A 17541-nucleotide genomic window follows, 5' to 3' on the forward strand; every position below is an offset into this window, starting at 1 on the left:
AAAATGGAACTACACCAAAATGGTCAAAGCATTTTTATTATCAATTTAGTTCTGAAAAAATTCAACAGTGGGATCTGAGAGTTTTTTCCGATATTGGGTAGGCAGGTGGCTAAACCATAGGAACATCTTTCAAAGAGTTCCATTCCTGTCCTCTGATTCTTAAATTTTAAACCTATTTGCAAGAATTCAAGGATTAAAAGCCCTATTTGTATTATTAGGATTCAAACTGTGCCCATGAATATATGCTTTTAAAATTCGACATTAAAACAATAATTGAAGACCTAGTTATTAAGAAGTCATTTCTTCCCCTCTTGTGGAGAAAAATGTTCTGATGATGCCTGAGCCAAGCTCTGGGCAAACAGAGACAGCCACATACACAGTACTTTGATCCAAAGGCTGAAATCTTAGTAGCAATGAGAGCTCAATCGGGCCCAAGAAAAATGATTTTGCATCCTTGATCGCCAAGTACTTCAAATTGGCAATTTTTCTGATTCAAGGTAATTTCCAAGGAATTTTAGAGGCAATCATTTACTCTTGATTTTCAAAGGGAACCTGGGCTTGAAAGGCCCAGTAGAATCTAAAATTGACCAGCTAGCAACAACACTATGATATAACTTGAGATGGGAGGAAAGCAGTTTAGATACTCAACATCTGGACTGGACTATCCAGTTCACTTTCCAGGTTGCAAATTTTCTAGCCTGAAAATAACATTTTTTACTTAAAAGGCTTCTTTTGGGGGGTTTGTTTTTCATTTTACTATTTGAAGTACTCAGAGTTTTTTTTTGTTTGTTTGTTTTTTGAGAACTTGAATACGAAACAAGATTGATCTATGACTTATCAGCATCTAATCTTCAGGATAATAGATACTTTAGAAAATACAGTAGAATTTAAAAAATATGAGTCCTTAAGACCTGGGTTTTAAGGTAGGGCAGATGAGAACTTCTTTAATATACTGTTCTATAGCATATTTAAAAGAGAATCAGGTTGCTATCAAAAAATTCAATAGTTGAGTCTAAAATGATTTTGTTACCTGGATTTTGATCAGATTTGTACTTAAACAGAACATCTTTAAATAAAAGGATACATATAAACTTTAAATAAAAGGGTATACACATATATACATGCTTAAACACACATTTTTACTGAAAACTCTGGACAAATGACCCTATATCCCCCAATTTTTAATCTACAAATTTTGATCTTTTAAAATTGACACTGTGGTAACATCTAAGACATTAAGTTAGTACATAAAATTTTAACATAAAGACTGCATTAGGGTTAGAAAAATATGCACCAAAGACATATGAATATATATATATTTTCTAAGAAAATAAAACTATGTACAAAAAATTGACTTTTGCTCATTAATGTTGATTCTACCCTCATTAATGCTGATTTTACCCTGTGTGATTTTCTTTTTTAATAATTAAGCACCACCAAAAAAAAAACCACAAAGTTCTGAGAGCAATAGAAGAATGCAAACTCTCCTAAAGGCCTCTTTCCCAGCATTTCATTTTTCAATTTCCTTGGAAAGCTCAATCATTCCCTGGGTGGAAAGTGAGCTTAAAATCGTCCACAGTTTAGGAGGGTCCTCACAATTGTGCCTCTGTTCCCAGTGCAGGAGCAATTCTTCTTTCTGTCCCCAACTCTGTGCACAAAGGATGCAGTTATAGCCAGCATGGGGCCCCTGTGCTCTGGGGCGAGGAGAGGGACAGTCAAGGTCCTGGCCATCTCTCCCAGGCTCCCTGGGTCCTGGCTGGGCTCTGGCATCTTTCACTAGCAAGTCCTTGTCATTCTGGGGCTGAAGACAGGGCTGCTTTTTCAACTTGGAAAACGTCTGTGGTTCCTCCTCACAGGGTGTGGCTTTCCCCTGCTTTCTCTTTTCAAGATATTTCCAGTGGGAAGCCATGGGTTTGTCCAGTTCTTCTGGAGTGGAAGTGCCCCGGCCTCCAGGTAAGATGGCTTCCTGCAGCCGGCCCTGAATCTCCTCTCCATGAGCATAGAGTAAGTGAAACTTGATTTCCGCGAAAGACTGGGCGGTGATCTGACAGCGCGCACACCTGATTTGTAACTTGACTTCATCTGCCTGGTTTAGGAGGAGGTCTTCCAGGCTGGTCTTGTTTTCCCTGAAAGGAAAGTGGGGGGAAGAGATGGAAGATCATGCAAACATCCGATGGAACCTTCCCTGTCAGCTCTCGCCTTCAAGGTCTAGACATACTTAGAAGTGCCCAGGCTGGAGTCAAGGGAGAATATGCAGACTTCTGTGAAGGCCGCTCTTGCTCAGGCCCAACATTTCTTTGGTTACCTCAGGAGCAGGGAATTGCTGCAGGGACACTTGTGCTTGGGTGGGAGGTCTCCACCCACCAATTGCATCACTGATTGCTCTCCCAGACCATGAGCAGCAAAACAATCAGGAAGGGAGGTACCTTCATGAGGGCAGTTAGAGAAGACCAGACATCAGAAAGGGGACAGAAATGCTTCAAGAGAAGATGGAGAAGGTAGAAAAGTCAAGAAGAAATAGAAATAGGACAGGCCTGCATCATTTCTTATGACTGTGACAGAACAAGGCAAAAGTGAATGGAAAATAATTGGTGCAGCGAGGATGAGCAAGATGGACAAGGCACAGAAGTGGTGGGCAATGGCTAGATTTCAGAGAGAGGAGGGACGTTCATTTCTGAGAAGCTTTTGGGCAGTCAGTCAAGTGGAAAACTGAGGGCATATCCTGGATGACTTAACTACTCTCAGACCCAATTACCAGACTCTCAGATGACCTTGCTGTTTTGTCTAAAGCAGTTACAGTACTATAGAAATCATATATATGGTTTATATAGCTATCCTAAGGAGCAACTCCTTCATTTACTCCATCATTTGCAATGTTGCAATATACAAAGGAACTATGTAGGGAAAGGTCGTTGGTTATGACAGGAAATATACTGAGCCAATGTGGGAGCACTTTAGGATATGGTCTGTGTTTAAACATCACCCCCCCCACCATCAGTTCCCCTGCCTCTAAATACTGGTTCACCTGGTGTGTGTGCTTGGACAAATAATGCAGTTTACAATTAAACTCTAGTGATACAATTCTATTTTTAGGCCATTACATATTCAATTATTGTTATTATTTTATCAGGAATGATATTTTATTGGGTTACTATGTTGTGTTTCTTTATTTTTAAATATCTTTATTTAAGGACCATGATTACAAACATGTTTGTAGTTGGGTTTCAGTTATAAAAAAAAGAACACCTCCTTTCACCAGTGCAACCTTACCACCACCAATTCACCCTCCCTATCTCCTTCCTACCCCTACCGGTACTCACAGGCATACTATTTCTCTCTATGTTGTTTCAAATACAAAATGCATCTCTCGTTCAACTCTCCCCAGCACACCTGTGATTGGCACTGGTCCCCTGACTGAAGGAGTGAGCATAAACAAGACTTATGACCAAACAGAAACTGAAGAGAAATGAGACCATTGATTCTATCAGCAAGTCAGTTACCTTATGAAATCTTCATTGGAGGTACGTTTTTCTGAACCCATTTTTTAAAGTAAAGTTTCCCCTAACCTAAACCTTCATTCTAGCTTCCTTCCAACCCCTCCTTGGCACTCACCTTTCCTCAGATCCCTCAGGCCCGCGCATATTCGTGTCTCTGTTCTTTGCTAGGTCCCCTGGCTGTGGTTCACTGGCAGAGGGCTCTGTGCTGATTACCACACGATGCACCTCTTTAAGGTGGCCAAAATAGACTCTGACGTGACCGAACACCTTTGCACAAAATTCACAGCACACCAGTTTCTTTAGGCGGGTCTCACTGTGGTGCAGTTTCATGTGTGTGCTCAGGTTGCCAGAACGGACGTAGGCCTTGAGACAAACCCGACATCGGTACAGTCGCCGGTTCATGTGTGTGTTCATGTGGTCTCGGAGATGTTGCTTGAACTGGAAGTGGTGGTTACAGATGTGGCACCTATGCCAGGAGAATCCATTCCGAAATCCGGTGCTGCGCTTGAGGCCGGTGCTACCATCCTGCTTGGTGGTCAGATGTTTGGGAGTGAGCAAGTTACTTACCAGAGGGTCCTGCCCAGGGCTGCCAGGAATGGGAGATGACAGCAGAGTGGTGGGTGATGTCAGCGCAGCCAGAGTTGGCACAACGAGCACAGGTTTGGGCATAATGTTGCGGTATTTTTTCATAGCCTCTGCTTTGTGGTCTCTGGATTCTTGGGGGCCACTTTTTCCTTTTTCTTTACTCTCACGACACTTATTCACGAGGCCTTTTCTCCTTTTTCCTTGAAATGCCAAAATGTCATCAGGGACTTTGCGCTTTCTTGTCCTTTGCTTGGTTGGACCCCCGTTCAGCTTGGCTTTGTGGTGGAAGTCGAGCTTGGGGGCTGGACTGAGGGAATTTCCACAGAGGTTCTGCTTACAGGACAGTGGGGCCACAATCTTGTCGGCTGCTTTGGTGGTTCCCGTGACAGAGGACATCTTTCCGCAGTCTGCCTTGAGCTCAGGCAAAGAGAAATCTGTGAGGTTGCCATCTAGTTTACTCCTGTGGATCTCCGCAGCTCTCATTCTTGAGTAAGGTAAGATGGGCAGCTTACCTTTGGGGATGGACGTGATCAGCTGAACTGTGCTACCCAAAATAGGTGGTGATAACACAGTCATGGCTTTGGCAAGATCAATTTGTTCTTTAAGTTTCTCACTGGTTGGTTTATTGGATGCCTTTTTGCTCACTGAAGTCTCCTTCCTGGATGTCTTTGTTGGGCATTGCTTGGTGGAGAGCTCCGGAGAGGTGGACAACGTGGGGTTGGAAGAGTTTGGTGCTTCTTGCTTGCTGGACACTGGCAACTGAGGGTCTCTGGGGCTCACACCAGCTGGGGCTTGGGCAACAGTTGGCACTTGCTCTGTAGAACAAGGTTTTTGTGGGGGTTCCTGCTGGTCAGGTGAGGAAGGGGAAGTCTGGATTTGGGGAGGCTGTTTGATGCTCTCTGAAGGGCTCAGAACTGCTTTGTTTTTTGTGACTCTGTTGTTTCGGGGGGGTTGGTATCGAGGGATAGGCAATTTGAGGTTTTCAGGTGGGGGCATTCTGGGTTTTTGGATGGGCTGAGCAGAGGCAACCTGAGGCAATGCGACGAGAGAAAAGGTCCCTTCCTGGCCAGCCACCTGCATTAGAGCGTAATTCTGGGGGGGAATCCCCAGAGGCTTGGAGGTGATGGGGGGTCCTGGATTCCCCCGATCGGAGAGAGATGGTGAATGACATGGAAGTACTCTGGACGGTAGGACCTTGGGTACGATTTTGGGTGCAATGCTCCTAAATTGACTCTTATTCTGCAAACCTTTCCCACTCTGAAGTATTCCAGAAGGGATGTTTGATTCACCTACAGTGACAAAAACAATAGAGGGAAAAACATGCAAATGAACTTCTTACTGTTCACTCAACAGAATTGTGGGCCCAGCCCTCCCTTTTTAAAAAAATCTCTCTGTTCTTTGAGATTAGCTTGATGACTAGCTCCTGCCCACTTTCCCCAAGGACTGATTTTTTTTATTATTCCCCTCTATGATTACAAAGTCCAGATTAGAATGTTTACCATTTCCCATAATAATTTAACTGAATACCAGCCACCATATTCTCTGCAGAATAATGGCCCAGCTCCTCCACCAAGCCTGAAAACAAAATAATGGCCACTGAGAATTCCCAGGTAGCTCAGTCCAGGCTGATACCTCTGTAGACTTCTACAGAATGGGTTGGGGAGCAGATTCACCTTTTCGTATCAACTATAGCAGCCCACCACCTCCACCCTCTGAGAGAAATGACCCAGTTCCTCAACTTAACCTTATCAAACTTCTAAGCCACCACATTTGTTTTAGATCTGTAAGTTCTGAATCATGAGATACCTCCATATTTTACAGCACTGTCCACCGATAGTATTACAGGAAATCTGATGGGAAAGTTATATAGAAATCTACCAAAGATATTTAAAAAAAAGAAATCTACCAAACTCAGTGAGCCTAAACACAGAAGGCTCAACTAGCACCATCCACAGCCCAGTAAATCCTTAGACACTGATTTCAGTAACATCATGGAGAGACAGACAATAATTTCAAATTGACCTGTGTTGATCTAAGTTTTGATAATGCCATTTACCTTTGTGTTATAACAAGCAATATGAAGTAAATTTGTTTGTACCTACATAAAGGCAGGCTATGGTGGTGGGTGGGAGACTGGGGACACTAGTGAAAGAAAGGTCACACTGGTGGTGAGATTGGTGTTTGAATATTGAATGCCTGTGTTGTGAACAACTCGGCATCCAGTCATGGTGTTATAATAAAAATCAGAAAAAATTTTAATTGTGTCATTATCACTGAATTTAGAGCTTCTCATTCCCTCAATTCTGATTCATTTTCATAGGCCAGTAAAACTTCTCCCTGCTTTCTTTATTGATCTAAACTGCAGTCTCTCTCATTGGTCTCCCTACCTCTGGTATGTTTTGCTACTTTATACATGTATTCTTTTTCTATTATTCTCCTCTATGATTACATAGTCCAGATTAGAATGTTTACCATTTCCCATAATAATTTAACTTTGGCCCAAGCTTTGTGAGGACAAAGCCTCCTTTTAATTAATATGGATGTTACTCATGGTATCTTTTTGTAAGAAACTAATGTTACTTGTATCAAACTCATTTTTCACTCCATTTCAGAAGGCACTATTTGATCCACTGGCAATGCAATTTGCTTTGTACAGTGGATGGATTCTAGACTGAATGCTAGCTTTGTAGCCATTTTCCCATGTGACCTGTGAATTTTTTCTCACACCTTTCAACACTTTATATGTGCTTTTGCAATTAAATCACCAGTATTAAAAAGGCTGACTTGACACCTTAAGAATGTTGAAGAAAAACAAAAAGATGCAAAGTGATAAGAAAAGATACAGAGACAAGGAAAAATTGCAGGGATCATACCAAAGAATACCATCTAAGGCACTAGGGGAACAACTTTAATTCATGAAATGGTATTTATGCTTCTTGGACTTACTACCAAGATCACTAACACCTACTCAGAGAGAAGCTTAAAGGAACATTTGAGGCACTGCTTCTATGATTGAATCATCTCTTACTCCTTGAGGCCCAAACTTTTTAAAAGCCTGGATATAAAGGTTTCTCCCTTCCTTACCTAACAGTAAGGCAGTTTGCATTCACTCTTCTAAAGACTGGCAATGAACTTCATAATTTCATCTCCTAGAACCTTTGGAGCCAGATGTGTTTTGGAATTTACAGTTATAATTGTAAGAAAGGTAATGAGACCCTTATATTAAATGTGACCTCAGACCCAAAAGAGGATGTAGAGCATTCATAATGACACTTATTTTGGCAAAAATCTTTGAGTATTTCTTAGTGGGACTACATGAAGATGTTTAAAGTTGTTTTACTTCATTCTGTTTTTACTTCTAAATAAATATTGATATTCATTTGTAAAACAATTTTGTTTTTAGAACATTTTTGACTTTGAAGTTTGATTTAGAAACGATATAGCAATTTGCTTTAGGATTGTCAAAGCTACGAAGATGAACAGACACAATTTCTGCTTTAGGAAATAATCATAATTTATAAAAATCAACTCTTACAGACCTAGAGTTAGTGATCTAACAAGTTTAGCAAAAAGTTGATTTGTCTGGCAAAAGAGTATTTCACAAATAAATAAGTTAGAGAATAGGAGTAGGGTAGAAATAGATATTGACCAACTTATATTAGGAAGTAATCACTGGTAATGGAAAAACGTATGTGAGAGCATTTCACATAGATGTTTGCATTAGGAAAAAAGACTACTATTGTCTAGAGAAATCTGATAAGAATAAGTATACAATTTGTTCGTTTCCTCTTCAGCTTTGCTACAATGATATTCATGGGCAAATGGATAGATACTGCACCTCATAAAAATCACAAAAATGGGTCCTCTCATTTGCTTCTTTTTCTACTTTGTTTTATTCATTTTTAAATTCTATTTTCCATAGCCCTGAAATATATATGGCTTCCTTTTGAAGCCTTTTTTTCTCACCTGTTCTGGAAGCAGTAATGAAGTTGTCAATAAATAGTTTGAATCAGGGTTGAGAGAGTTTGCAGAAAGGTTAAAATTATTGATAGCTTTTGGTGGCTTAGAGATATGGCTTATACTTATGTTAACAAGAACAAAAGTCTTTATATCTACACAACAGATGGGGGGTTAAGTATGGAGAGAAAACATAGGCTCATTTATATCTTATACACATGTTCCTTTATGTGTTAGATTAAGTCGAAAATATTTCCAGCAAGAAGAGCTGGATGACAGGTGATTTTATCCTTAACCAGTCATTAAATCCTTTGAAAATATGTGTTGAGAACAATATGCACAGCACAGGACACATCAACCCACAGGTCTGCCCCAATTGTCCAATGGCTGATCATCCCAGAAGCATATCTAAAGCCATTGTAATGGCTTGTAAAGGTTTCTGCCCTCTGGCTCCTAGGAACTACCGGGATCTTCTCCTCTTCAGGCTCACCAGCTTCAGTTAGGGATCCTTTCCCATAGTCTCAGTTTCTGCAGGTATCTCACAGCTTTGCCCTAACTCTTCTGAGACCAATCTCCAATTAGCTACATTTCTCAGGTTTTGTTAAATGTTGTTTTCTATGTGAGAGCATCTTTGACTATGTCATTTAAAATTGAAGCCTTGTGACTGAACTTGAGTTCTGAAAGTTTTTTTTTTTTTTGGGGGGGGGGGGGGGTTTGAGGGCAAACATCCAGAATTCATCAGGGCTGCTTCCAGTGGTGCTTTAGAGACCAGACATTATGGGATCATATCCAGGGCTCCTGGGTGTAAATTGCTCACTTGCAACCATATACATACATACATACAAATATAGCCAACCCCCATCCTAATTCCTTATCCCTCTTTCCTGCTTGCTCTAACTTCCAGATGATATAAATGACCCCTCTGACCCATGGAGTGGGTTCCTATGAAAGTATGGAGTGGTTTCTCTGAGGACCTGTGTCTTCAGAAACTGAAACAGTGGGTGCATGTGCCTTGAATCTAATAATTATGTACAGAATTTTTAAGTGGCAAAAAAATAAAAGTGATGGAGAGTGACGTAAATATAAATACTTCACTGACTTGGGCCTAGGGGTCAGTTTTAAAGTGGACAGTTTCCAACTTTGGGAATTAAAAAAATGAAAGATTTATCTCAAGAACACTATTTTTTTTTCAAATTTAATTTTACTCACTGACAGAATGAGGAAATAAGTTAACATTATGACCAAATGCTGACAGAATGAGGAAATAATTACGATCAAACTCATTGAAATAAAGAGGCAGGGGGTAGTGTGACTGACCAGTCATCTGAGGATATAATAACAGAGAAAAGTAAAGTATGTAGCTGGGGTATAAACTAAAAAGTCAAGGAAACAAACATTCCCTGATGAAGAAACTGCTTTAAAAGAAACCAATAAATACAGAGAGGGGGGGAAAAAGATTAGAGTAAGGAAAGGAACAACTTGAAATGGAAAAAACTGAACCTCAAAGGACTAAAATGGTCATGTCAACATGAAGGAAGAGCAGAAATAACAAAGAACAGAAGATGCAGCTGAAGCAACAAGCAGTGACCAAGGTCACCTCAGAGTCCCACAAGACTGAGGTTGGGAAGGCGCTCCCTAATCTTCTTGACCAAGAGTAAGAGAGCAAACACCAGACAGCTGAGATCTCCAGAAATGAAACCAGAGAGACAAAAAGAACCGTTCCAAAAGGAAGTGAGGTAATTAGGAGGCTTTTCAAGTTAAGGTGTTTGGATTGATCTTCAAAAGTTTGCATGCTAAAATGGAAATGAAAGCACACAGGAAGAGCGATGGTACTCAGAGGAAAAAGAGGCTGGTTGGGATCCAGGAGACAAGGAAGCTCTTTAGGGTAAACAGCTGTTCTATCGAGGAAGAACAGAGACAGTAGGCTTCTCCAAACCACAGGCTCCTGGATGACAGGGATGAGGGCCTGCCAAATGGGGCCTTTCTCAATTCCCTAAAATGATAAAAAAAAAAAAAAGTAGACTAGATAAGTTTATCAGCTGGCTGCAGGTCACTACCTACAAGTACTAAGTGGAAATAAAAACTGATCAGACAAACCCCAAACCCAAAGTCAACAACAACAGAATCAATACCCCATCGACAACAAGCTATACAGAGGAAACAGTTACACTAACACTCTGGGGAGGGGAGCAAAGGAGGGAGATATGGGATGCATGCTGGGAAGGGGGATGGAGGGAGGACAGCCTTGGTGGTGGGAATGGCCTTGATTAATTGTCACTATGTACCTCAAATATTACTGCGAAAGATTTGTTATTCACTTTTGGTCACAATAAAAATTATTTTTAAAAAAGGAAGCATAAGACGTATGGAAGTTTGGTAGAGCTGGTTCCCATTTCCCGTAATCTTTAGGCCATGTCTCCAATTATAAAGTACTTAAATATCTAGTAACAGGACACTGAGAAAATACTGTATTTTTTGCTCTATAAGATGCATCTGACCCTAAGATACACACAGTTTTTATCAAGGAAAACAAGAGACTTCAGGAGGCAGCGGCTGGGAACAACCAGCCTGCGAGGCTGAAGTATATTTACAATATGCCGGTCCACAGCTGGTTAAACACATTTACCTAACTTTTTATTTACATCAGAAAATTAAAAAAAAATTTTTTTAAATACTTTTTCATTAATATAAAAAAAAAGTCCCCTGCACTCAGGCTTCAGCTCCAGGTAGCATTTGTTCCATAAGACACAGACATTTTCCCCCATTTTTTGGGGGGGGAAAATTGTGTCTTATGGGACAAAAATACAGTAATCATTTAGCCATGTCAAGTAATACTATACAGTAGTAGAAAAGAAGAATGCATTTAATGTATTAAGAAGTGAGATTTATAACATGCTAATATTGGATTTTAAAAAAAGCATACATAGGGATGTGCATCTTTATATATACATAGATAATGTCTGGAGGGAAATAGAAGAAACTAATGTGTTAGTGGTGGCTTCTGGGAATTAAGTAATTGGGAGGGAAACACTGCTTATTTTCCACTGAATAGCCTCTACAACTGGAAACACTTAGAAATATTTGTTGAATGAAAGAAAAGAAAAGGATAGTTCCCCATTGTGTTTTCCAAAGGGGATTCTTTCAGGATATTCATGATGGGTGTGCGTGTACATAACGACTGTGTCTGCATTACGCACAAATGTCTTAGGCTTGTTATTTTGCTGACTGCCTAGTGAAAGATAAGGGAAACAATCTAATAATTTGACAGGTTGTGTCTAACTCTGCTGACAGTTAAGCACTAAGAAGTTATTAGAGCTCATTACCTCCCAAGGATAACTTGAATCCTGAGAATTGTTTTCCCAAACATTTGGCTCTCTAGGATTAAAAAGAGCAATTTGAAGTAATGGTCAGTTATGCTTTTTTTTAAAAATGAGTTTCAACAATAGGCATCTTGAGAGAAACTGAAATGTCATAAAGTTAAAAGAATTCAAAAACACCAATAGAGGCTGACTGTAGAAAGTGTTTATGGGTAATGTCACAGTCATGGCGGTTTTCTTCCCTACACATTTACAAGGCCTGTCTCAAAACCCTCACCTGTCACCTTTCACCTAGTAAATTACACGTCTCAAAGAACTGTACGCTAAGTAATGAGAGGTAGAAATTTCCACTGACATACATAATTTCTGGAAATCCTGAGAAATTACCCATACCACAGTTAAAGAGATTCATAGGAGTCTTAGGTACTAACCATGAACTTTTATGAACTGAAAACATAAAAGGCTCACTCAGTGAACTTAATTTTGTTCAGTTATACGAGTGAAGACTAAATATTAGGATTTTAAATGTGGACTGCTTTTAATATTTTAAGCACATTAAAGATAACTATTTTAAAAGTGACATTTGCATTTGGCAAGAAAGGGATCTAACTAAAGATTAAAGGGAACCTAGGAGATATTGAGTCTTTGTAATAATCTAGCATCTAGACAAGGTATTTTTATTTAAAACTAACACCAATTATTTGCTTCCCACTCAAAGATTAAGGAGGAGACTTGAATGGCGATTTAGCACCAGGATAAAGTTCATACCTAAAAGTCACACTAATTATCTCCAGAATACAGTATATTTGCATTTTAAGGAGGAAAAATAATAACCTAAAATGTCTAGAGATATTCCAAACTTTAATTAGCAGCTATTATTAGAGAAAATACACAGAAAATTATTAGGCATATGAAGGTAAAAGCAGATGTTTAAAACTGAACTGACCACTGGCTAGCCCTGGACTTTAGACACATCCAGTGAGGCTGCCAGGTATTTGTCTGGAAAAAGTACAACGTGTCCTGCTTCCCCCCTCTCCTCCACCACCATCAACATTTTTTCATCTGCTTGGTCTCAGTCACAGGTTAAGAGCCAGCAGAGAGGAGGAAAAGGGCTCTGGAGTAAGAAGTGCCAGCATAGGACCCTGAGGAGCAAAGAGCACAGCCAGCAAGACATCAGGAGACAATCCCATAGAGCAAACAACTCACTAGACAGCTGCAAACAACCCACTTCCTGATCTCCACTGGCAGAACCCAGCAGGCTTTGTTGCCTGGGAACAAAGATGTTCCCCAGGTTTGTTTGGGCCCTGTTCCATTATCCCATGTGTGGAGGCCCTTAGGCTGACCACAGAGCTTGGAGCAAGGGCAGAGAAAGGGAAGAGTTTGCTTTTGAAGCAGGGTGTGGGATCTGAGCTTGGATTCAAAGTGACAATGGATCTTGGTCACAAAAGAGTCAAAAACTTTGAGGTACTGTTTAATTTTTAGCTTTGTTTCACCAAAAATCCAATGTTCAATCTTATTTGTTGGCATCCCTCTTCTCCCCCTCCTTCTTGGCTTGCAAAGGACACATTTCAGTTGTGTTTTAAACTATTTCCAAAGATGGTTTCTGGTGAAACAATCTGGTAAAATCCTAGAGAAGTCAGAGTTAAAATAAATGCCTCCTAACATAAGGGGATGTAACTTAGTTTTGCTGAAAACCAATAAGCACATGTAGCAGTTGCCTGTCCTTTCTCCAAAGCACTGTCTAGGCTCCTTAGCAAAGGACTTAACAGGATTTCAGGCCACAAGGAAGGGAGAACACTGAAAAATGTACTGGCAATGGAAACACCTGTTTTTGTTTTTAAAGACTCAGAAAATTCAGTTTAATTTCTTAGCCCACTCTATTTGCTCTACTGACCTTTGCTTCATAACCAATTCCCTCCCTTCTCCTTCAGTAAGGATATCACTGATTGCTGGGCAACTTGCCATCAGGTCAGGCCTTTCGAGCTGCTTTTGACTTAAAAAATTGTATGGGGGCCAGAGAGATAGGAGAACAATCAAAGCTCTTGCCTTGCATGTGGCAAGGTTCTATCTCTGGATAGAAGACATGGTTCTATCTCTGGCACCATGAACTCCCAGTGATCACTGAGTACAAAGCCAGGAGTGAGTATTGGATGTAGTCCAAAAAAATTATGGTACTGGGGGTCAAACTCAGGGCCTCACAACAAGCAAAGTAAGCACTGTACTACAGAGCAACATCCCTGATTTTTTCCTGAGCTATTGTGCCAGTGAATTTATGGCCTATCTTCACAGAAAGGGATTTTTTACTCCAAGGGCAGGAGATATTCATCAACTAATAACTCCTCATAATTATAAATATTGTTTCTTAAATATTATCCCAATGGAAGGGAATATTTTCTGCCAGAAGCTGTACAAGATACTTTACATGGATGCTCTCATATCATCCCCACAACAAACTGAATTAGTAATTGCTGTTTTGTCCATTTTAAAGATGAAGATTTTGAGCTGGTATGTAACAGTTCTGAAATTCAAGTCATACACATCTGACACCACATCTAACTCCATATTTAGTTCTGTAAGCAGCTATGAAGCTAGCACAAAGAAATTAGGAATGAACTAAATATTAGACAACAGGGAGACTGCAGCGCCACAGATTCACAGCTAATCTCTGAAGAAATGCAAGCCAAGATGCTAAATCTCATGGTACCAGCTGAACACTGGGGGCCCTCCGAAAAGGAGATGGGCTGAGTTCCCACTCTGCCAAAATTGTGGCTGCCACATCCACACCCCATGGCTGCCACCATACTAATGGCCAACTTTACTACTTCACAGACAATCTCAGCAGAGATGCCACACCAATAAAAACTCTAGGTACATTGATCTTTAGACTGAAAATTCAGGTTTTCTTGGAGTAGGGGCAGCCGAACTTCCCTTAGTACTGCCAGAAGCCTCAGCAGCCGCATCCTTATTCCATAGCTGCCACCATGTAAACTCATCGACCCAGTTCTACAGATCATGGAGTTCTACAGATACATACACGTGGCTGTGTATGCAGTTGTATGACAACTCCACATTCCTCAATACTGACATCCCAGTAGAAGCACACCAAGTTAGATGAGAAAATAGCATAGGAGCCAACTATGCTCAATAAACAAAATAACACAGCAACAAACAGCTTAGTAAAACCTCAGACAATGATTTAATGACTTCACTGTGAAGCAATTTTCACAAATTTTCTTTTACTGATATATTTTTGATAATTCTATTAGCTACATGGTTATAACAAGCACTATACAATAAATTACTTTGTACCTACTAAGAGGGAAGGCTTGGGGGGGGGATGTATGGAAAACAGGACAATGATGGAGGGACTGTTACACTGGTACTGATGTTGGAACATTAGGTGTGAGAAACAACTTTGTAAACCATGGTGTTAAAATAAAATAATAATAACAGAGGGGCCAGAGAGATAGCACATCTGGGTGGATGCATACTTTGCATGTAGTGGGCTTGATTTGATTTCTAATGCTGCCAGGAGGAACTCATAAAAAATAAATTCAGTATAGCTCTAGCTCTCCAGCCCCCTCCCCCCAAAATTAGTTCTTTAGAAACCAGAAAAGTTGTCTAATTGAAAGCACCAAGAATGTTCCTACTTCTTTATACTAAAGAATAAGAGGGCTGAATCTTATATCAGAAACTTCTACTTGCAGTGACAAGAACTTCCATATAATCCAGTAATTCTACTTTTTGGCATCTACCCCAAGGACCCAAAAAAAAACTCTATTCAGAAAAGACATCTGCACTCCTATGCTCACTGTAGCACTATTCACAGTAGTCAAAATCTGGAAACAACCCAAGTGTCTAAGAACAGATGAGTAGATAAAGGAACTGATATATATCCACACACACACACACACACACACACACACACACACACACACACACACACACACACACACACACACACCAGAATACTAGTTGGCTGTAAGAAAAAAATGAAATCATGCTGCTACATGGATGGATCTGAAGAGTATCATGCTGAACGAGGCTAGAAGGAGACAGAAAGATATGGAATGATCACTCTCATATGTGGGATATAAAGAAACATAGCAAGGGAACATCAAATGGCCAAAGGCAGCAGAGCTCAAGAACTCATGTCCAGAACTGAGTTCACCAGGATGAGGTGAGGTAAATTGGATGAGGTGAGGTAAATTGAAGTGGAAGATACTCTGTTGGAAGGCATGGAACACTAAATGCATCTAACCCTATCTGTTGTTAATAGTATGAGTCATGCTACCTAACATAAAATAAATTAAAAAAAAAAAAAAACAGGGGCCGGTGAGGTGGTGCTAGAGGTAAGGTGTCTGCCTTGCAAGCGCTAGCCAAGGAAGGACTGCGGTTCGATCCCCCAGCGTCCCATATGGTCCTCCCAAGCCAGGGGCAATTTCTGAGCGTTTAGCCAGGAGTAACCCCTGAGCATCAATCAGGTGTGTCCCCCAAAACCAAAAAACCAAAACCAAAACAAAAACAACAAACCACTTCAGGGATTTATTGATCAAGTGGGTGCCCTCTAGTTCACAGTCCCCCTTTCCCAAAAAATGTACTTTCTTTTTCTCTTTTCTTGTTCTTGTGACTCTGGTAGACAGGATGTTTTTCCTTTTTGAGATGGTGAGGGGGCAGAGATGGTGGTGTCTATCTATCTTTCTTTTATATGCCAACCTGGCTTATTGTCAGTGATGCCATTTTGCTATGTATTACTAGGTGTCTAGTCTCTAGTCCACCCTGTGACTGTCCTTAGAGTGACAATTATGTATGCAGTGGCCACCATCATCGGCCAGTGAAATGATCATGCAATTGGGAGTTTATTCAGCAGTGCTATAAAATCTTGTTTCTGTCTCATTGCTTGGCCAAGTAATTCCGAACCTAAATTTTCTTCTTTGTGAAATAGTTTACTGGCTATAATGTCACTACTAAGATTGAAAAACCAAAAAATACCAACAAAGGTGTCAGGGTAATGCTTACTTAAATGCTTTCACTAGCCAGCATGCATGAGTTCCTGACATTTATTTATTTATTTATTTATGCGTGGGGAGAGTGAAGAACACTAATAATGAATACTAATTGCATGAAACGGTTTGAAATCTTTAAACCGCAATTTTGCATTTAAGAGATAAATGAAGAAAAGGGAAATATATGATTATTAATTGTAATACTCACAGTAAAACTACTTTTTACCTCCTGGCTCTTTCCTAATATCTACTTTGTCAGTTCAACCTTCCCCAATTATCTATTAAAACTCGTTATTTGCTGGCCCACTCTGACATTTTGGTAAACCTGTTGACAAAACTCTAGTTAAATGAATGATTTAGTGGATGGAAGTTATCACATATATTTTAGAATTGTCTTGAGAGGCATCTCAGTTTTTGTTTATGGAAAGTAGTGATGCTGCTTCCAAACCTAGAAGCAGCTCTTCACATGGAAATTTCTGCAATGTTTTATGGATTATCCACTTGTCTTTTATGCTCATGTCACTAGCACTGACATTTGTTTAGATGCACAGCAGAAATTTAGAAGAGCTTCATAATAGAACATCATCAAGACAAAGGCCACAGATCACTTCATTTTATGTCACATGACCCATAATAAATACCTGTGCAAGTTGTCTTTCGGGGAGATTCTGACATTTTCTGAGTCAGCTCTTTCTCCACAGCACTGCTAAGCCTGGAAACATCTCCTGTAAGAGAGTTTGAGTATATTACACAAAGCCATCATGGCAAAAGAACTATCAATAAATAAAGAACTTGTTCCCTTTTTTTTTTAAATCTTCACTTAAGTATCAGTTGGAACAGTTAAGAAACTAGGAAAACTAACAAGCTACAGTTGTTGAAGAAACCTTTTTCTTAGTGGGATCAACAGAAAGATAAAGTTGCAACATCAGAAATGTGCAGAAGGCTTAAATATTCAGAAGGATTAAAGAAGGACAGATAGAGGCAGAAGGCTGGAAGGGTTTATGCCTTTGGTTAACATACCAGGATGAGGAAATAAAACTGGAAAAGATCACAAAATTTCAATAACAACACTATTAAAATACAGGACTGGAATAAAAATATATTCTTATTTTCATATTGAAACTCCAAAAATGTTTATACATAGAGAAAACATATCTTTTATGAGTATAAAAGTGATAT

At 39.9% G+C, this 17541-nt stretch overlaps 1 protein-coding gene across 1 annotated transcript in view; it reads right to left on the minus strand.

Moving 5' to 3' along the window:
- Positions 1–1416: 1416 nt before the first annotated feature.
- The window catches only part of ZNF438 (zinc finger protein 438), a 108553-nt gene continuing 92428 nt past the window's right edge, over positions 1417–17541 (minus strand). The window contains exons 3-5 of the mRNA XM_049777164.1: positions 17004–17087; positions 3613–5371; positions 1417–2126 (exon numbers count right to left, since the gene is read on the minus strand). Coding sequence (XP_049633121.1) covers positions 1511–2126; positions 3613–5371; positions 17004–17087 — 2459 coding nt within the window. The 3' untranslated portion in view covers positions 1417–1510. The remainder of the gene's footprint in view (positions 2127–3612; positions 5372–17003; positions 17088–17541) is intronic.

Source organism: Suncus etruscus, chromosome 7 (assembly GCF_024139225.1).
Source record: "Suncus etruscus isolate mSunEtr1 chromosome 7, mSunEtr1.pri.cur, whole genome shotgun sequence".
NCBI lineage: Eukaryota > Metazoa > Chordata > Mammalia > Eulipotyphla > Soricidae > Suncus > Suncus etruscus.